Here is a 21398-nt window from a genome sequence, read left to right on the forward strand (position 1 = left end):
TTTCTGATAAAACAAATGTAAGCAACAACATCTTGATCAAAAAAAACATTTGCTAAATTTCAAGGCTGATATCATATTTACATGAGATTTAGTGAGGTTAAAGGGTGGATAGCCATCAATGGCATGTTGTAATGACCATCAAACTTGAAAGAGATTACATATGAGATTTATAATCCCAACCTCCACACTCAAGTCCTCCACATAACATGTGTAACACCTTTAGTCAATGAGTGCAATGTGGAGTTGGAGTCTCTAGAGCTTCAATAGTGTATTTATTGATGCGTTGGAGCAACTATTTGCCTTTTATCTTGTGAATAGTCCTTGCTCCCCATGGAAATGATTAATTAGATGTCACACAAAACAATGGCCCTTAATTGATTGTCATTTTGAATCACATTTTGCATTTTCCCTCTTTTTGCTTATCAGAGTCAATTGATGAGAAGCTACAATAGTGGGAGATTTCTTTGACTCCTATTGCTATGTCCAAGAATGCTTTTAATGATAATACACATTTTAACAAGTCGAATTTCACGACTTGATCAAAGCTAATGCAACTAGTGCATTAGTCTCAAGGGTATTTGGACCTAATAATTGGTCTAGTGGCCATGTGAGACCCTCAACTAATCCACCATGATATCCGTCAATGGAAGGCTTACAATGCGACATCAAATGTTGAGCTGATGTAGGGGTTATTTCTTGAGTTTCACTCATAGTTACAACACTTTCCCTTGGCATGCAACTATTATCTAGCAAGGGATGAACTTGATGTATCAATCTTGATCACGAGCTACAAGAATTCTCTTTTAAGGAAGGGGATTGATCTGAAAGTCGAGATAGCCAAGTATATGTGGTTGCTCGTCAAGTTTGCCACCACTCACTCACCGACTACCTCTTACATATTGGTTGGCAATTGCCAACCAATTGCCCTCCGGCAGCTGCACCTATTGCTCGTGTCCCTCTTGGCAACCACCCGCCTCAGTGGCGAGCTGCTAGATGTGGCATATGGATAGGCCCCTCCGTCTGCGCCTTTCAAGGCACCTAAAGATGTGGGTGATTGGTCTAGCACATGAGATTTCACACCATGGGCTCATCTAGCCACTCTCTTATATGAGAGCTCCTAATGTAGCCGCAAGCCAAGTCTTATATTGATAACTTGTCCCTTATTACGGGTAATGCCAGACTTTCCAGCTCCCTAGACTGTCAAGGGAGTGATGTATGGGATCATGAAATACATATGCTTCTTCCCTCAGATACTATCTGTAATTGTTTACCGCAAAGACTCTTCTCGAGGAAGAAGGATTCTGGGCCCTGTTCCCTTCAAGTTCATGATAAGAGCTTTCTGGAGCAATGGGTTGACGGCCAAGGTAAGCTTCTTGGGCGGTTGAAACACAAGAGCGACTCTTGAACAAGCATCCGGCAGATGGGTTTTGGGGACTGAGAAGTGGAAACCTTGTAATAAGCCCGAAGGACTCTCAAAGATTGGAAGAAGAGGCTAATGCATGCTCGGGAGGCTACGAAGTCCTTCAGGCTCAATGTTCTGCTGTGGCGAGTCACTGCAAAAGGCTACCTACGAAAGATAATCTTAAGGGTTGCAAGAATGATAGTCCGTGGTGCGTATTGTCATAGAGAAGATAACAACGTTACCCACCTGCTCTGGGAGTGTAAGGGGGTGTGGCAACTATGGAGGACGGGTGTGTAATGTATGAAAGCGGCTAGATTGCACTGAGGTAACATCTCAGAGCAGGCAGTTCTCGGTGGTAAATTTACAATGTTACTTACAAGCTTCTTGGTAAGCTAAAGTAAAATCCCATATGGATGAGCGGAAATAACCCTTTACTTTATGCTTACCTATAATACTGGGCACTCTTTAGAAAGTTTGTGAACAACTCCCATCTCAAGGGAACTTGGCTAATGATAAGGTATTCTCTCAAGTACCTAGGGCAGCATAGAGGCACCTTCCTAATGTTCGGTTTTGTGGATGGCCCAAGTTCATATTCATGTGGGTGGCACAATCATATCAATACACGTTGGCAATGACTTGGACATCTGAGAGCAATGTTTTGATGACGATGATGACAATAGTTTGTTGATTACAAACTCAATGAGCAAACTTGACGATCATCCCCTTGGACTAAGGTGGATCAAGACATTGCTCCACCTTTGCTTGTCATGTTGGCATTAGACCATCAAGTGAAGAAGAGCTGGCAATCAACAACCAACTTGTGAACACAAAGCTACATAAAGTTCTATGTGCATGATTTGGCAAGGTTCCCTCAACCATAACTTCTTGTTATCATGCATGTAATATCTACCTCAAGATGTCATTCTATACCCTAGACACTACAAATTCGTTTGCAAGTTAAACATCAATTTGAAAAAGTTTCAACGAGCCAATCTAGAGAGTCATGATTTTGGAAACAAAGCAAGCGCATCAATTGGACACCAAACTTTAGGTTTGGTGAACTCAAGGCTTGTGCAATTGGGACATAACACACTATGCAAAAGTTTGGTATCCTTGGAAGAGATATGGTATTATGTTGTATCTCAAATAAAGGGTTATGATGTTTTCCTGTTCTTTTTGGATTTTGTGAATGTTAGTTGCTCACATATGAAAGGTATACAAAATTAAGACTAGCCATAGACAATAGGTTTATATCAGAAGCGAGTGGTCGCTAGTAATTTGCACTTCTGAAAGAAATATATGGTTTGAGTGTGGGTTGAGTTACATCGGTGCGTGAGTTCAAACCGTGCACCTTGCATCCCCCAAGGCATAACAAAATATATATTTGCAACCAAAAAATGCATATGAAGTTTTACCTAGATGTGTGCACATATGTATTGGAAGATTGGTGGCTAAGGTAAATGAATTGAAACCTATCCATGCCAATATGCTCTCAATGAACTTTGCTTTTAAGAATTCCAAGTGTGCATTACATTCTTAAGATAAGAAGGTGCCTTCTATTTTAAGTGCATTACTAATCTTGAAAATGAGTTAGTTTGCGCTTTTAATTTCAACTATGCTCATGCTATTGGTACCTATTTTGTTCTATCAAAGAGTATTTGTTGCTCAACTAGGCAAAATAACAAAAGCTTGAAAGAACCAAGGTATTTTGTAGCATCCATAGACATTATGGCATAAACTCCATCTAGCTAAAGCACCAAGCTCCTTGACTATTGCAAAAATTTTGAATAGTCAATGACTTGGTTGGTTGGAAGTGTATCAAGCGCAAAGTGCATGTGTCTTAGGAATGGCCCTTGCTAGTAGCAACATGAATCATATAAAATTATTAGGTACCTTGCAAGCATGATTATACACTACCTTCATGGGACTCCTAAAATATGTCTATTACATGCCTTAAAGTAGGTGATTGTCACCAATGTTCTTCTATATGGCAAAGGATGGCTTCTATCAACCCTTCAAGCCTAGGTGGCTAAGACCAATCCTATGTTGGTGCCCCATGGCATTATGCATATTATGCTAACTAGATGTTGAGGTTGGCTTGTTGGTGGTAAATGTACAGACCCCTATATCATTGTAATATGTTTTGTGTCACATGGCTACTACTAGTATGGTTTTCTAACAACTTGTTTGTGCTATTAGATCAAGTTGTACTTCAAATTGGCATTATGCATTCAAATAGTTGATGACATCTCATATGGCTACTTGTATGGTTTTCCAACCACTTGTTAGTGGTGTTATATCAAGTTGTGTTGCATTTGACATTAAAAAGGCTTTGTATTTGTTGTTGAAGATCAATCACTTGCACTTTAAGAGAATTAGGCTTCATGGGCATTTTGCTAGTGGAGGAGGTAAAGCTTGCTTTCTTTTAAACTCATTTGAAGTGACAAACCAAGTTGCCTTATATATATTTAATATATATTCTAGCATGGGCACTCTCTCAATGAGGCCATCTTTAAACTCATTTACAGTAATAAATCATACCATGAAGTTTTTCTATTTACCTTTAAGTTGTTATGTTAACATGGACACCCCTTCCATAAGGTCATCTTCACCTTCATTACATGATACAGTTGGTTGCTGATGATCGCCATGGTCTTCAACAAGTTCCCTTGGGCTAAAAGTGGTCTAGATTACATGACACACGTCCTCAATTAGGTATGTAAGATTTTAGGAGGTTTATGCCCTTCAACTAGAGCTATTCAACTATTAGATACAAGACTATTCTCTCTATTCAACGTAAGCAAGAGAATGTTAGAGGAGCTTTTACAAGTGACTTTGCAATTTTCAAGCTCTCTAATACCTTTTAAGCATTTCAATAAGCTCTCCAATTCTTTGCAAGCATTTGACTTTGATTTTCAATCATTTTTATTTAGCTTCAAGTGCTTAGTTCAACAAAGGCACCATTTTCAAACACTCAAGAGAGAATAGTTTATGACTTCCGTCAATGTTCAACACATTGCATTCTACAATAAGATCAGTTTAGTTGGAGATATTACTAGTAGACTATGGATTATGCTTTGCTATACTAGAGGATTTAGCTGGAGAAACCCTTATCCAAGATTATCTTAACATGGGTAAGTCTCACATATGATTGTATCATCCTTGCCATGGCTAGCTACAAAGTTGGCAATACTCATTGAGAGCAAGATAATGCTTACAAGTTGCCGTGTGTGACTTGTCATCTGACCATTGGATACAACCAAAACACACACAACATTGCTACCGAAGTCCCAAAGCCAAGATACTCAACCTATGTATACTCCAACACTCATCTATCTACTCGAGACCAACCACATATAAATTGTATATGCATTACAATCCACTCCAACAAGAAAGTTCGTTTGGAACCACCAAACATTGCTATTGTTAGCTTTCACTCACCTCAACATCCATGGAGGTGCACAACAAATTATTTTAAACTACAATAGAGCCACATAGGAGACGTGATGTGGAAGGAGGAACTAAAATGACCTTACTCAAGAAGGCATATGCACAAGGAAATGCATTGAAATCTCTCAAATTGTACCAAAGCCTAATGCTTCAAAACATTAACTTAATGTAACTCAACTTTGTACATACTTGAAAACACATTGCAATCTCTCAATTGAATTCAAGATTGGTGCTTCCTATAACACCCAATGTTACTTGCATCTAGATTTTGTCCAATTAAAGCCAAAAAACTAAGCATCTTCCTTTGGATTTAGCATAATGAAACCCAAATCAATGTCCCCAAAATCATAGCAAGAATAGTGAATTGTACATTGTGTTCATGTTGTCTTAGAGTACTGTGTGATCATCCAGGAATTGTTCATGTAGTCACGAGCCAAACACTCTACACAATATGGGCACCACCAACCCCCCCAAATAAAAAACAAAAAATCTACAATCTGTAAAGAACAGCATTAGATACATGTGCATGCTGCAAGCATGATCATGCACAACCGTAGAAACACACAAGGGAACATAGTGTATGTGCATGCATGCCGGGGGGGTGGTGGGGGTGGTGGCTGGGCAGGTATTGGGGTTGGTTGGTTGTGGGGAGCGTCTACATATCCTTAGTTTCAAGTGCTTACACCTTGATATATTAATGTAACGTTTTGACATATCAAAGCATATTCACAGATAACAAAGCATATCGCACAATGGTGGCACAATCACACTCAGGCATAAAACTTGGAAAAAAAATCATAATGATAATTAAAACTCTCGGTAGGGAACTGCAAGCCATCAGCCGTTCTTCACTCTCATGACCTAGATGGCCTGCTCCAGCTCACAATTCTTCTTGATCACAACTGTTCACGGGGGGGGGGGGGGGGGGGGAGAGAGAGAGAGAGAGAGAGAGAGAGACACTATGTATCTTAGTTGGAAGTGCTGACATCTTGAGATCAGATCAGACATACAATCACACCAAGGTGTACATAAAATCTTCATAGGAAGCTGCAATCAATCATCCCTTCTTCAGTCACTTGACCTACATGGCCTGCTCTAGCTCTCACTTCTTGATCACTTCTGCTCATGTTAAATGCCCTAGCACACATTGCTCCAGCTAATGCTCTACTTGCACAGCCCCAGCGGCACATGATCACTGCTCCTCCCATGCTGAATGTCATAGCATATGCTGCTTCAGCTTTTGATCCTGGCTAGGTATGCTCATGTGCTTGCACATGCATGCTTGTGCACTGTTGAGTGAGCATATGCACACATGCTACTAACAAGCCACCATTTGTGTTGATCCAGCTTGCTTCTGGCCAAAGGTGCTTATCACTGCTTATGCTTGCTTGCTGAGAACGCATGCATGCAATGCAATTAAAATGCACCTTACATCAGGCATGCACAACATATTCAAAGATGTATGTGAGGCAATAATCAACCTGTCAAAGAAGTTCTGTTTTAAGGTTTCAATGCTTATTAGAAGAATTGCCCAACTCAATTTGTTTCATTGTTGAAAGGCCTACGAAGTCGATTGTTTCCCCATCCACATCCAGATTGGACATCAAATGAGTTACATCCCCCGGGAGTATTTGACATGAGGGTCTCCTGAGATTATAAAAGCTACAGAGATACCACCTTTACAGACACTCTGAAAAAGCTCATAAAACCACGCAAAAGAACCCACTTAAAAAGTTCCAAAATTTAACTTGGCAGATTAAAACAGTCTAAGAAACAATAGAGCAATCAAACAGAAGACAAACAAGTGAGTAATAGCTTTCTGGTACAAGGTAAGGCCCCTTTGTTTTGGCCACCATAGTGTAGGTTGGATGCCATCGGCTCATAGTACCAAACAAAACAAAACAGAAAGAATCAGTAATACCACAATGCAAAAGTTCCTACTGTTCATCAACACAGATTGGATCTGTATTGTAGGAATTGTCTCGTGGCAATCGCCAGAACAATCACTGCATGAAAAGCAGAAAATGAATAATGTGCGTGAACCCATGTACATAATTTTACCTACTAGCTAATTAGGCTTACAAATAAGGGACACTAAAAATGTGCTAAAATCAACTTGCTACATGATAAATGCAAAGACTGTCCTTTGGCAAGCCTTGTTGGTCAACATCGTACCCCAACAAGAGGTGCTACTCCTCTTGTTCTCTTAATATAAGCAACATAGTCACCATAATGCAGAGTAAATAACGAGCTTTGGTAGCGAGTGAGGTGAAACCTTCTCCTCATAGACTCAGTAATTGGTCCTAAGTACCCTGATTTCCGCACTAACGAGTCCACAGTTTCAAGTTTGGTCCACCCTGTGCAGAAGTAACCATTTCGTACCAACAACCATTTTTCAGCTTGATGGAAAAGATTTGAACATTAAAGTCTTGCAACATAGTTCTCCGTCTTCAAACTCCAATGCAAAAGACTTGAATTTTAAAAAGCTGCAAAATTCATTGAGACCTAGCTAAAAATGTAGAAGGAATCATCACCAAAAGAAAACCAATCCTACTGAAACATAGTCAAAAGATCATGAGCCACTTAATGTCAACTTCACCAGTATAAGAATTATCTTACTGAGAAATTTTGAAAGTTACTAAACAGTAATTGAAGAGATTAAGTCAAAACAGTACTTGTTATTTATATTCATACATTGGCAACATCGACTAAGGAAAGAATAAATTCAAAAGTGACAGACTGTATCGGCTACTCTACTTTGACCCAGTATGTATATGTGATTGACCCCAATATAACTGTAGCATTTGTGGTTGCTGAGTGGATGGTGCATATACATGATACTTTGTTTTTTGATGTCCTTTTTGTTGCAAGCCCATGAAGCCAAAACTAACATTTGAAAGGCACACTCACCAGAGAAAGACAATTTGAAAAAACATGCACTAGCTGGTCAGACAGTGTACAAAATAGTTTCCTCGTCTATACATAAAACAACCGTGAAAGCCTAAATAGGTAAAACATTTTCCAAATGCCAAAGACTAGTGTGCCATTAAAGAAAAGGCTAGAATCATAGTGACAGGGGAAGGCCAGGACGGGTCCCCAAGATCCCAGAATGCCATTTCAAATGGCTACAGAAAGGAAGATGAATCACTTTTTGCAGGATCAGGGGGGATCACAGGGGACACATTCTGGGACAGCACACTTGTGTCGGAGGAAAGAGGTAGACAGCTGGCTGGTTACCCATGACGACACATTTTTCCCCAAGCACTTGTCCCTTTTGTTTCACCTGCAATCATCTCCTCCTGCCACTTAGGCCCTATTTTCTGCACCTTTTAGCTACTGTCATGCTGCTGGTTCTCATCCCCACTCCTGCCAGCCAGCCATTGACACACTTGGCCATCTTGCAGCCATCATTCAGCCCTTCCTTAGCATGCTTTACCTCTTCATTCGAAGTCATGGCATCCCCTTCTCATCATGCATGTTCTGCTGGCACATGGGGTAGAAGACCGGATGATTGCTCATGGTGGACAAGGTCAATGCAAGCTTTCCCAGAAGTGGAGGATGACCATGCCTGTGGACTTGCAAGCTTTGCCTCACAGGGTGTTAGAAAATGCTAGGGCAAACATAGAGAAGTGCAAATGTACAACACACAATAAACACATTTATGAATGCTCAATGAAGATGAGGGTGTATAGAAGTGAATGAATGATACAAGGGACTTCAAACCTCTGTGCCTCAAAGACTGGGGCAAAGGTGTGCTGAGTGTGGTGTCCAAGATGCAAAGAACAGCTCCAAGAGTTTGTACCCAAGATGGGTCCCAAAATGGAGCAGCAGCTGCCCACCAGAAATAATGATGATGTGGACAGCGGTGGAGGGAACAAAAGCAATTCTCTGGGGAGAAGGACATTAGTGAAGACTCCAGGGCAGTAAAATCCAAGTGATACAAGATGAGCCGCAGCCCAATTAATGGCGAACAGTGAAGATGATAATCATGTCAAGTCCTAAGAAGCTCAGAACACAACCTGCAAAGATGAAAATGTAGGCTGCTGCCCCTTCTGGTGATAAAGGTGTAGCAAATAGTAATTGGGACAGCGGGCGGTAGCATTTGTAAAGAAATGCTTGAACAGAGAATGAGAAACTCAAAGTGTAAGGCAGGACTCAAGGACGAGATAACTGACAATGAAGAGTGGAATGAATATATCAGAGTATACTGGTATGAAATAATGGGCCTCGAACCTCCGTATCTTCCATAGACCTGCAGTGAGGCAAGCTGGAAGAGGAGCCGGAGACATTGATAACATCTCCAAGAGTGTATCGTACCTCAAATAGATCCTGAAACATAGCAGCTAGTTTCTTTGACAATCAGCTACTGGAAAAGCAAATCAGTGTAGTATCACCTCTCTGAACCAGGCTGAGGCACAGTGTAACCAACGTTCCTTCCTGGGAGAGGTGGTAATGACCTGATTTAGCACTAATTACGGCAAGCATAAATCTAGAAATACACACTTTACTGCTTAATCTTGGACAATGGACACCCTGTTGGCCCCAAAAACTGATGCCCCTTGCCAGGGTTGTCTCCATACGTAGTACAGACTGATCCGTACAGTACGGTCCGTACGGTACGTATCGTACGATTTAGTACGAAAAAATAGGCACTTTTTGGCCACTCTCCTTCGAGCCTACAACTTTCTTTTTTTCTTTCTCCTTTCTTTTTTTTCTTCTTTCTTTCTAATTTCTCTCCCCCAAGCCTCTCCCCCTCTCTCTCTCTCTCTCTCTCTCTCTCTCTCTCTCTCTCAAGCTTCTCACACCCTCTTTTTCTCTCAAGCCTGCCTCTCTCTCTCTCTCTCTCTCTCTCTCTCTCTCTCTCTCTCTCACACACACAACCATAGTTGCATTAGTACCACGTACGAAAGGTTTCATACTATACCATACTTTAGGTACCGTACCTTACGTATTAGTACCACAAGGTACCAACTTAATGGATACATCTTTCCCATTAGAACTGCACTTTGGGACTAGCTTAGTGCTCCTTATATTAATGTGATTCCCCCATGAGATTACGTTATTTGAGATTCAAACAATTTCTCTCAACCTTCTCTCTCTCAAGCCCACACTTCTCTTATTCGTATGATCATGCATGTATGATGTATCCACTCCCATCTATGTAGTTATAAGTTGTAGGTAGCAGTAGCGCATGTTACGCATGTAACATTAGGTTTTGGCATGTTACCCTCAAGTACTCATCTTATATACTCTATCTAATAGCATTGCTATTTAGACTTGAAATATCTATTCTATTATCTTTAGTCCAATATAATCAAGTTTTTTTTTTGTACAAATATCGTACCGTACCTTATAAAATCTTAAGGTACCATTTAGTACCGTATTTTATCGTAGCATACCATATCGTACCTTTCATACCTGGCAACTATGCCCCTTAGTATTTCTTTAACTTGTATTGCCAAAGGTTGAAGTACACTCGAATCCAACCTGATCTCCTTCAATCTTCAATACATATTACTGTCCATAGCAACCAACAAGCATTCAAACCAATTTGCCCCTTGGTTTGCTTGGGATTTGGCCTTCAATTTGCTCCTCAAAGGAAAAATGCTACCCCAAACTTGATGTTGGTTGGCTGGCCTCTTGAAATTCTAATTTCAGCAATTGAATTTCAAGTACTAGGCCCCAATTTTTATGACCGAATCGGGTTGAGATATCTTGAGAGAAGTTGTAAATTGGCTTAGAGAACAAAGAGGAAACTAAAGAGAGAAAATTTTCAGAGTTTCATTGCCAAAATTGGCTGAAATTTAACATTGCCCTTGTTAGCATGCCTGTGTTAGCCATGTCAATCTGTCATCTCCTAGTTGTGAGCTCTTGCCTGAGTTTGACAAAGACATAGGAGCTCTCGCATTTTAGGTGCATTTTCTTTCTTTGTCAGCTTCCTATGTGCATTCCTAGGCCAATTACTGCCTAGCACAATCAGCTGCACCTACCAAACATTGTCATTGCCATCTGGGATTTTTCTGGGGTATCCCCTATTTTTTCTCACATTTCTTTCTATGTGGCCTCTTCTAGATCAGGTCGGCCAAGTTTTTTGTGCTCTTGCTATTTATAGCTACAGCCCCCACTTGGCAAACACACACACACTCTTCAGTCTTCAATCTGCCCTTTGCACGTGTACACTCCGACACTTCGTGTTTGGTGCTGCCATCATCATCAGCCTAATCTAGTGCCCTCACCAACACTTTGGGCTACATGCAAGGACTGATCAGTTCACCCTCATTGTATCAGCATTCTTCTTCAGTCAGTGCAATATTCTTCCCTCTCTCACTCTCTCTCTCTCTCTCTCTCTCTCTCTCTCTCTCTCTCTCTCTCTATGTTTGTGTTTCTCTTCCACTACGTACTCTAACATGGTATCAAAGCCTAAGTGAGGACACAATCTAAAGAATTCTTGCAAAAAAGAAAGTTTTCATCATAAAGGAGCAGCCCAAATTTCCAAAATGCAGATTTCCAGCCTGTGTTTACTGCGTTTATAGCCCGAACATGTGGTCCACTACCCATTTGAACCCCCAAACAAATAGGCGACGGTCTCTAGGAACCAAGCGGCAACTTTCTTGCATCAGGCGACATCGCACATCACGAAGATGGAGGACATGAGAGGTGAGCTTGCCTCTCTTGGTTGGATGATATCCTCTGAAGACATGACTATGATCCTTTTAACTCAGCTACCATCTCCTCGGTTCAATGTCTTCTACACTAGCCTTATCACATGGAGGACCCACAAGATGCTTTTATGGGAGGAGCTTTCACCACTTGTCTTGGAGCATGATGAGCGACTTAGAGAGGTTAGGACCCGTAGTTCTAGCTCCAACAAGACATTTACTGCTTATACACGTGAAGGAAATAAAAAGAAGACAAAGGCCAAGGACAAGAAGCAAGAGGACAAGAAGGATGAGAAGAAGAAGAACCCAAGTGCCCCCACTATGGAAAGGATACTCATCCCGAGGAGAAGTGTTGGCAAAAGTACCCTCATTTGAAGCCAAAGGAGAAGGATTCGAAGGCTGCGCCAACGACAAACAAAGTCTATCTTTGTGCATATATTTGCCGAGGAAGATATAGCTCTTGCTTCTTCCACGAGAAGCCTTGGCTCGTTGACAATGTAGCTTCTTCTCACAAGACCTATAGACAAGATTGGCTTCAGGACCTGAGTGCCAGAGGAGACACAGTCACCATTAGTGACAACTCTACCATTCCCGTTCGTGAAGTGGGGACTATTTCTCTATTACCAACCAAACAGTCTTTTTCAACCAAAGTTTTCTATGTACCAATTTAGGTTTTAACCTATTATTTGTTCATGGTCTCACACGGCTTGGTACCCCTGTGATCTTTACACAAGATGTAGCAACAATGAAGGATCCTTCTACAAGCACCATTCTTTGGACAGGATCCCAGGAGCCGCGAGGACTTCCCATGAGCTTGGGCTACTTTGGCATGGTCGTTATGGTCATCTTCATTTTAATGCAATCCGACAGGCTTCTTGGAAAAAAATGGTAGAGAGACTTCCTAATTTCCCTCCTATTCACACTTTGTGCCCTAGCTATTTGAGGGGCAACCAACATAGGCAGCCACATCCCCAAGTTGCTACTAGGAGGGCTCTTACCTCGCTTGAGTTGGTTCACACCAACCTTCGTGAACCTATGGGCATGGTCTCTCTTGGGAAGGCCAAGTATTTGATATTGATTATAGACGACTTCAATTGTCATGTATGGCATTTATTTTCTACAATATAAGAGCAAGGCGTACTCTCATTTCTATGAGTGGAAGGTGTTTGTGGAGACACAAACTACTTCCAAAGTTTGTGGCATACGAGCAAATCATGGTGGCGAGTTTACTTCTAACCTCTTTTCTTAATTTTGCAGAGGTCACGGCATTCGAGTGGAGTATACCCATCCGAACACACCTTCAAAGAATGGTGTGGTGGAGCATGTGAATCGGGCTATGCTAGAGATGGCCCAATGAAAGCATCCATTGCCACCGCTAGAAATACATGTTGGCATTGTAGTCAAACGACATGTGCACCTATTGCTTAACCATGCTCATGCCCTTTGCATATGAAATTCCAATCACTTAAACCACTTACAATCCATACACATGAATCATAATCATTGTCAAAACCATCAAGGATGCATCCACATACCAAAACCCAACATTGTTCTGACCACCAAGGCATTGTAATGCATAAACTAAGCATAATCAATGCCTCATCGCAATGATGTACCACATGATACTCATGTAAGGCATACATCAACCACAAACCACATATAACTTATGCAATTGTATTTCTCTTGCATCATCTTCAAATGTATACTGCATACTATCCATGTATCCCATACATGCCTTGCAAATACACATCACATCCAAATGTACATTCCATGTATTCCATGCATGCTAGCAACCTTGCAAATGTATAGTTTCGATTTCTAGGCGCAAACCATACCATATGCATACAACCGCACAGTGACTAGTACACTAAATAATGATCCCAATGGCAAAAATACTATCAACATACAGTACCTTGGATACAAACCAAGTACATCCGAAATCCACTACATAACTAAGCTATCCATCACTAGGGGGGGGATGCAACCTTCCCCTTGAGCATTAGGCAACACTCTGAACCTTCTATGCTCTACTTAGCCTAAAAAAGCCCGATCAAAATCAGCCCTAATTGAAACACATCAAGGTAAAGTGCAAGAAGCAAGCTTTTAAGCCATTACATCAATAGACAAATTGGGCTCCAAACTATATATATATTTATGCAACTTAGCGTCATCACTAACACTTTCTACATACATAGTCAAATTGAGGAATCGGTTTATATATTCTCTTAGGATAAGCTACATTGGTCCAATCAGTACCACCTCTTGGCCAACCAACCTCTCCATCTCAACCGCAGAGATTGTACTTGCACCATGTGTGCTTTGAAGTCCTCCCAAGGCTGATTTTCATGCTTAACATAGAGAGAAAAAAAGTTAGAAAGAAAGAAAGTTATATTAACGTCTATGAAAGGCCAAGTTGGCCTATGAGACCAAAACATTACATACAAAATGTCTGGGAAACTTTCCAGGTCCCAGTAAAGCTACCATCTAATGCTATGATAAACTAATTGGGTAGGTACAAAATGGTATATAGGCTAGGTACAATTCATACGTGTTCCAAGTATGGTGTGAAACTGCTCATGGAGCTTCGTCATCCTAAAATGTCCCGCATGGGTCTATCTAACATCGAGAGGAAGTTGAAGATGGAGGAAGAATACCACACTGATTAAAGAAGAATGATGATACAATGGGGATGGTCAAATGAGTCCCTGCACGCAGCCCACAATGTCAATGAGGCACCAAACCAAGCTGATGATGGTGGCAACACAAAGTAAAGAATGTCGGAGTATCAAAGTAAACACCTACAAACAAAAGACTGAAGGCTGAAGAGTATGTGTATGCCAAGTGGAGAAGGCATGCCATAAAGAGCCAACAACACCAAAATCTGGCCAACCTGCACTAGTAGGTGCCATAAATGCTGGCCATTGTCCAAAAAATGCCAGAAAAAATAGGTGAGGCCCTAGAAAAATCCCATATAACAATGACAATGTCCTTCAAGTATAGGCAAACTGTGGAAAGTAGAAATTGGCATAGGAATGCACACAGGAAGCCAACAACTAAACAAAATGCACCCAAACTACCATAGCTCTTATGTCTCTGTCAAACTCTAACAAGAGCTCACAACTAGGAGATGACACAAATCCTAGGAGTGTCTAAAGACCCAACAACCTCTATGTGATGAAGCATAGAATCCTTGGGCAAAGGCTTCACAAAAAGATCCATGGTGTTGCCCGCTATGGGACAATAGGCCATGGCCAACTCAGAATCCATGATCCGCTCTCAAACATAGTAAAATTGAACCTCGGTGTGCTTTGTGCTCTCAAATATAGTAAAACAGAATCCATGATCTCCTCTCAACATAGTAAAATTGAACCTCAATGTGCTTCATGCAAGCATGAAACACAGGGTTCTTCCCTAGAGCTAGAGCACTCTGATTGTCCACACGCAACCCTATAGGTCTACGATGGGGAAAGCAAATCTCCACCAACATGCGGCAAAGCCAAACTAGCTCCATAGCTGTAGAACACAATGCACGATACTCTACCTTTGTAGAAGAACCGGCCACATTAGGTTGCTTTTTACAACTCCACAAGATAGCTCCTAATCCAAGGGAAAAGGCATAACCTATACTGAACCGTCTTGAATCCACATCACTTGCCCAGTCAAAATCACTCCAACCAGAGAGAGTAACCCCCTCTCCATACATGATCCCATAGGACCTAGTCCCATACAAATAACGAAGAACATGCAAGGCCACTCTCCAATGCTCTTGGGTGGGAGTCTTCATGAAAAAAGAGAACAAAACCACAATAAAAGAAATCTCCAACTAAGTTTGAATAGACCAGATGAGGGAGCCTACAAGACTCCTGAACAAGGGGCATCTACAAGGGGAGCTCTAGTTGCCAGAAGCTTTGACACTAGGTCCATGGGGCATAAAATAGGCCGACGATCGACCATACCAAACTTTGAGAGCAGCTCGGTAATGTACCTCTATTGAAAAATAAAGATGCCCTATGCCATCTGATAGATCTTCAATCCAAGGAAGAAGCGTAGGTTCCCAAGACCCATCATATCCAAAACCTATCTCAAAATCTCCAGAGTCCAATCAACCTCCTAAGTATAGAGCTCCCCATGATGATAAGATCATCCACATACAAGCTGAGTAAAACAGACCTGTCACCCTCGACCTTATAGTATAGGTTGCAGTCATGAGCCAATAGATGAAAGCCACTCTATAGAAAGAATCAATAACAGCTAAGCATCCCTAGAAGACTCCGCAAGGGAGGCCGAAGGGGTGGAAATACTCGACAAAGAAGAAGATGTAGTCACATCCGTCAAAGGTGGTAGGAAAGCCAAGATATAGGGTGGAGGAGGAGGGGGAGGAGTTGAAGCGAAGAAGGGGTACTAAAAGGCAACTTGTAAGGGAGAAGAGGAACCGCGAGTAGGGGAGGATCAGTTGACGACAAAGAATCACTTGCAAGAGAACCATCAATAGAATCCTCAGAGGTCACAACCTCATTGAAGATCATATCCCTGCTCACCTCAAGCTTCCGTGTCATAGGGTCGTAGTAGAGGCGATAGCCCTTCGTGGTAGTACTATAGCCCATGAAGATGAGATTCATGGACTTCGAGTCAAGCTTCATCTTCCTTCTCTTCTTGCCCAATAGACAAATGCATCACATCCAAAGATGCGGAAGTGAGACACGAAAGGCTTTCGACCAAAGAAAGCCTTGTATGGAGTCATGTCCCATAAGGCAGAAGTTCCAGAACAGTTATGGATGTGAACTGCAATAGCCACTGCCTCAACCCAAAGGGTATGAGAAAGACCCCGATCCTCCACATCGATCGGGCCATGTCTAGCATAGTCTAATTCGCATGCTCCACCACACCATTCTCCGAAGGTGTGTTCACATAGATATACTCCATTCGAATACCATGATCCCTGCAAACTCAGAAAAGAGGTTAGAAGTAGACTCCCCACCATGATCTACTTATACACCACAAACTTTGGAAGTATTCTATGTCTCCACAAACACCTTCCACTCACAAAAACGGAAGTATGCCTCACTCTTGTACTCCAGAAAATAAGGCCATACATAACGACTGGAGTCACCTATAATTAGCATCAAATACTTACCCAGAGATCCATAAAAGTCGGTGTGAACCAACTAAAGCAAGGGTAGAAGCTCTCCTAGTGGAGACCTGTAGATGTGGTTGTCTATACTGCTTGCCCCTCAAATAGATAGGACACAAAGTGTGAATAGAAGAGAAATCAAGAACTTCATCCATCATCTTCTTTCAAGAAGCCCATCAGATAGCATCAAAGTTTAGATGAGCATAACGAGCATGCCAAAGCAACTCAAGCTCATGGAAAGACCTCGCGGCTAAGGCTGTGAGCATGTAAAGTCCCCCCTCAAATCCTCACCAAAGAATAGCACCTGTAGACTCATCCTCCACTGTCACCACCTCTTGTGTAAAGACCACGCAGGTACCAAGCGTGTAAGAACTTGAACAAACAATAGGTTCAAAACTAAATCCGGTACATAGAAAACTTTGGCCAAAGAAGACTACCTGTCTAGCAATAAAAGACTAGTCTCCACTCCTCCAACGGGAACAAAAGAGTTATCACCAATGGTGACAATGTCCCCTCTGGCACTCATATCTTGAAGCCAATCTTGTCTATAGCTCATGAGAGAAAAGGCCTCACTGTCCACAAGCCAAGGCTTCAACAAAGCAGAAGAAGCAAGAATTATATCCTCCTCGACGGATACATGCACAAAGATAGACTCAATCATAGTAGGGATGGCCTTCGTATCCTTCTCGTTTGGCTTTAAATGGGGGCACTTTTGCCATCTTCTCCTTTTCATCCTTCTTGTCCTTCTACTTATTGTCCTTAGCCGACACCTTCTTCCCTCCACCTGTATCTACAGTAAATGCCTTGTTGGAGATAGAACCACTAGCCCCAACCTCTCTAAGTCGCTCGCCATGCTTCAAGACAAGTCAAAGCTTCTCCATAAGAGTGTCTCACGGGGTCCTCAATGTGACAAGGCTACTGTAGAAGATATCGAATAACCGAGGATATGGCAACTAAGTCAAAAGGAACATAGCCATGTCTTCAAAGGATATCATCCAACCAAGAGAGGCAAGCTCACTCCTCATATCATTCCATCTTCATGATGTGCTCCTTCATAGAGAAGAAGTCATCAAAACTAAACATCTGCAACTTCTTCTCAAAGGAAACCTTGTGGGCTATCATGAGGACATGTATTTTTGAAACCTCACTTAACATGTGGATTAATTTTTTATCACATGGTTAAGTGAATATTACACATGTGAGGTGTAACTGGGTTTGGAGTAAATTTACGAGTCCGAAACCTAATAAAATCATGGGATGTCAAAGACAAAAGTTGCTATAAGTTATATTGCACAGGTACTTGGTGGTATCTGGTGCCAATTGTTGGCCTACGTCATTCATTTGGCCATAAGTGTCAGTTGGTGACACTAGAGAAGTAGCGTTTAATGGTACCTAACACAAATCTAATGGTCAAAGATGGCACAAAGACACTCACGAATGGAAGTTGTCCAGTGAGCCACTTGTTAAAAATGCCCCTACAAGACTGAAAAACGGGTTTAGAGGCTAGAGAGAGGCATTTTAGTGTATTCAGCCTACAAGAGAGGGGAAGGAGATATTGTTGGTCTGATTTGCAGCCATTGGAGGACCTTCTGAGGCAGCTAGGGGTAGGAGAAGACCGATCAACAGCAGGTAACAAAATCTACAAGCTGTTTAGACAGGGCAGCAGCAATAAATGACTGATTTTCTTCAGTTCTTTGCATCTACAAGTTGTTGAGACAGGGCAACAACAGTAAATGACAGATTTTCTTCAATTCTTCGCGAAGAAAGCCTGAATTTTCTCGCTCCTCAACATTCTCTCTCATCTCCCAGTCTTGCTCCGAAGATTACAACGTTGAGATCGCCAGAGATTGAAAAATTTGAGACTTCTCTACTGTAAACCCTAATCTATAGCAGAAATTAGAGAATAGCAACAACCTCAGAAAGCATTCTAGAAATTGGAAGCTCCAAGTCTTGGATTCAATAGGACTGAAGCTATTTTCAATCAAATTCAGGTGGAGAGACCAGCAAATCAATGAATTTGGGGCATTTTCCATCTCCATCAAAGCAGGTGAAGGCCAATTGACTGCCCGAATCAAGGAGCAAATCTGATTGAAGACTTGCTAGTCATTTCAAACAACAAGGGGAGTTGGAATACCGAAAGGGATTGAGAAAATCCCACTGTACATCAACTTTTTTTTCAATTAAGTTAAATAAATACCGAAAGGGACACCAATTTTGGGGCCAACAAGGTGTGCAATGTCCAAGATCATATAGTAAAGTGTACATTTCAGTTTTGTGAATTTATTAATTGCCATAAATAGTGCTTAATCAAGTTATTTACCACCCTATCTGGGGAGGAAGGCTGGTTTCAGTGGGCAGACGTCGTGTACTAATACAAAGACGCAAGCCTCTTCCACACTTCCGCCACAATCTTCAACTTGCGAACATGTACAACAACAGAATCCTACAAACTCATAAAGAGAAAGGATCAGGCTCAAGAGTTGAGCTGATTCCACAAGGCTGCTCGATCCATAAAAGTCCCATCTGTTAGATTCTCCCTAGGATGGGTTATAGAATCAAAAACAAGAGCCCAGAGATCCAGGTATCGAGTATGCACTCCACCTTATGCGACAACAACAAATAGTTGCCATCCTTTTGGTTACCATGCTCATGAGAGATCAACTATCGTATACACCACTATATTCATACTTTGGTAACCCAAATGTCTGAAATTAAGCAGCATTGACCTTTAAAAATTACTTCTATAGTTTGGGGCCCTTGTAAAGTTAGTGATCGTGCATACACAGGTGATGTTGGACTGACAGTAGTGGGGCCTCGATGTCTCCTCAATGGACTGCCTCGTAAGGAAGAAAGCCACTAGCCTCAGCTATCAGGCTAACATGTCGGGACAGTCCCTATAAAAGTTTCAGGACTGATAAAGAAGACTTAATATCTGATGCAAAGGTCATCAGAGAATACATATAGCATCTATCAAACCCTTTGTGTGATTTTACACAATTAAATTATCACCTAACTTCCATGGTATATCAATACCTTCTTGCGCAGCTATTTCCGGCAAATATGTGGCACTCCGTCGGACACTGCCAGGATCAGTGAATTCCAAAATCACTCCATGCTTGCCAATCTGCATAAGAAAAATGCCAACATAAACCTACTCAATATGCTCAAACAAATATGGAGCAAACAAACCCGACAAGCTATTCAACTACAAGGCAACAGTTTGAAGCCTACCTCCCAATCCAAATAATGAGCTGCGGTTTCATAATCTGTAAGAATGGAAACTGTACACTCTAAATATGGCAATTCTTTAGCCTGAATAGGAGGGAATCTCCGATCCCTCAAAGCACTGGTACCAGCAAGAAAGACAGGTGACTCTTCACAAGTTACAAACATAAAAATCAATCAGAACTACGACGCCAGAATAACCTGGTAAGTGCATAGTCTTTGAAACCGGTGATTAGACAGCGAGCTTCCAAGGTTCCAATGCATCCTCTTAACCGGGGCTCACCACCATTAATAACCTTCTTCCAGGTGACAAACAACGGGCTAGAAAACCAGGAAAAACAGAACAATTTCTAATCACACCCTCGGATCTCCGAACTCGCATAATAGAAGCTAAGCTGAGAGATGGTTCACAAATAATTGATCTTTTGTAACAATATTTACGAGTGCATCTAAAAAGAGGAGAGAATCTTACAATTGCCCCTCTTCAAAAGCAGGAGGGGGCATAATATCACCGGTGTAATGAGCCACTAGCGTGTCAAAACAATAGACTACCATTTCTTTGTTTGCAGACACCATCGCGATACCTATATCTTTTCCGCCAAGAGGATGAGACCAACTGTTGTCGAGCGGAAAAGATGCAAATGCAGCTAATTACATGCTGGGACTTGGGAATCCCACGCTGTCCAGCCTCAAGATGACTTGCGCATCAGCTCTGGCCCTGCAGTTGCAAAATCTGACAACTCAAGCGCCATAGCGTGGTCTTCCAACTCAGAAAATGCGCACATCAAACCTATCTGGGACCTATCATGGTGAATCTTCAAAAAGGAAAGTCCAGTCAAAAGCTTTGAAAAAACAACAGCAAAAGAGATGTCTGCGGACAAGATTTCGCCAAAGCATTACTTGATCATGGCAAATTCAGCCATTGCTGTCTGCCTACAGGCCAAAAGATGATACCGGCCGGATGATCAAACAATCGCATTTACCTGATCTTTCAGTAGCAGATCAGGCAGGCGAGTGGAACAGGCCCTATTCAATGTTCGCTATGGGTAGGCTCGGAAAGCAAGGGACGGATGGAGACGTACCTTGAGAGGTTCGATCCGTTCTTGGAAGCCTTCCTGCAGGATCGCGCGACAGAGCGCAAGAAGGTTACCTTCATTAGACATACAGATGTGCACTTAATCAACGTAATAAATAGATGAGTATATGCACTTACTCCTCATCCTAATAGATAAGTAAAGGTATGGCCGGAGTGCTTATCCACATGATCAAAGCATTGAGAACAAACTAGGAGCAAGCACCACTCGCTGCCCAAACCCTCTCTCACCAACCTCGACCCCACCAACTCCAGGATTTTGTGCTGCTAGACTAATTTGATACATGTGGCAAGTCTCCCTTGTGGTCCAACACATCAAGAAGTCGATAAGCCCAGCAAGCCCCACCCTCTCACAGTCTCTCTCTAGTCCAGAAACTCGTGAGAGATGATGAAATCACTAAGGCTAGAAAACAAATTCCTCAATCACTACACCCTTAG

At 41.8% G+C, this 21398-nt stretch overlaps 1 protein-coding gene across 3 annotated transcripts; it reads right to left on the reverse strand.

Annotated features, from left to right (window-relative positions):
* Positions 1 to 6578: 6578 nt before the first annotated feature.
* On the reverse strand, positions 6579 to 21186 carry LOC148022350 (uncharacterized protein At2g38710-like). 3 transcript variants are annotated; one of them, XM_087697974.1, is made up of 7 exons: positions 21081 to 21186; positions 20950 to 20982; positions 20340 to 20585; positions 20069 to 20188; positions 19874 to 19988; positions 19676 to 19766; positions 6579 to 7209 (listed from the first exon to the last, which is right to left on the reverse strand). In XM_087697974.1, exons 3-7 carry the CDS (start codon positions 20441 to 20443, stop codon positions 7016 to 7018), a joined length of 624 nt encoding a protein of 207 aa, XP_087554100.1. In that variant the 5' UTR covers positions 20444 to 20585; positions 20950 to 20982; positions 21081 to 21186; the 3' UTR covers positions 6579 to 7015. The 3 variants fall into 3 exon arrangements, with proteins under 3 accessions (XP_087554100.1, XP_087554099.1, XP_087554102.1); XM_087697973.1 differs by having other exon boundaries at positions 20950 to 21086; XM_087697976.1 differs by lacking the exon at positions 21081 to 21186 and having other exon boundaries at positions 20340 to 20682; positions 20950 to 21052.
* Positions 21187 to 21398: the final 212 nt, after the last annotated feature.

The sequence above is a fragment of the Lygodium microphyllum genome, chromosome 17 (assembly GCF_053477565.2).
Source record: "Lygodium microphyllum isolate KBCC chromosome 17, Lygodium_microphyllum_v1.1.10, whole genome shotgun sequence".
NCBI lineage: Eukaryota > Viridiplantae > Streptophyta > Polypodiopsida > Schizaeales > Lygodiaceae > Lygodium > Lygodium microphyllum.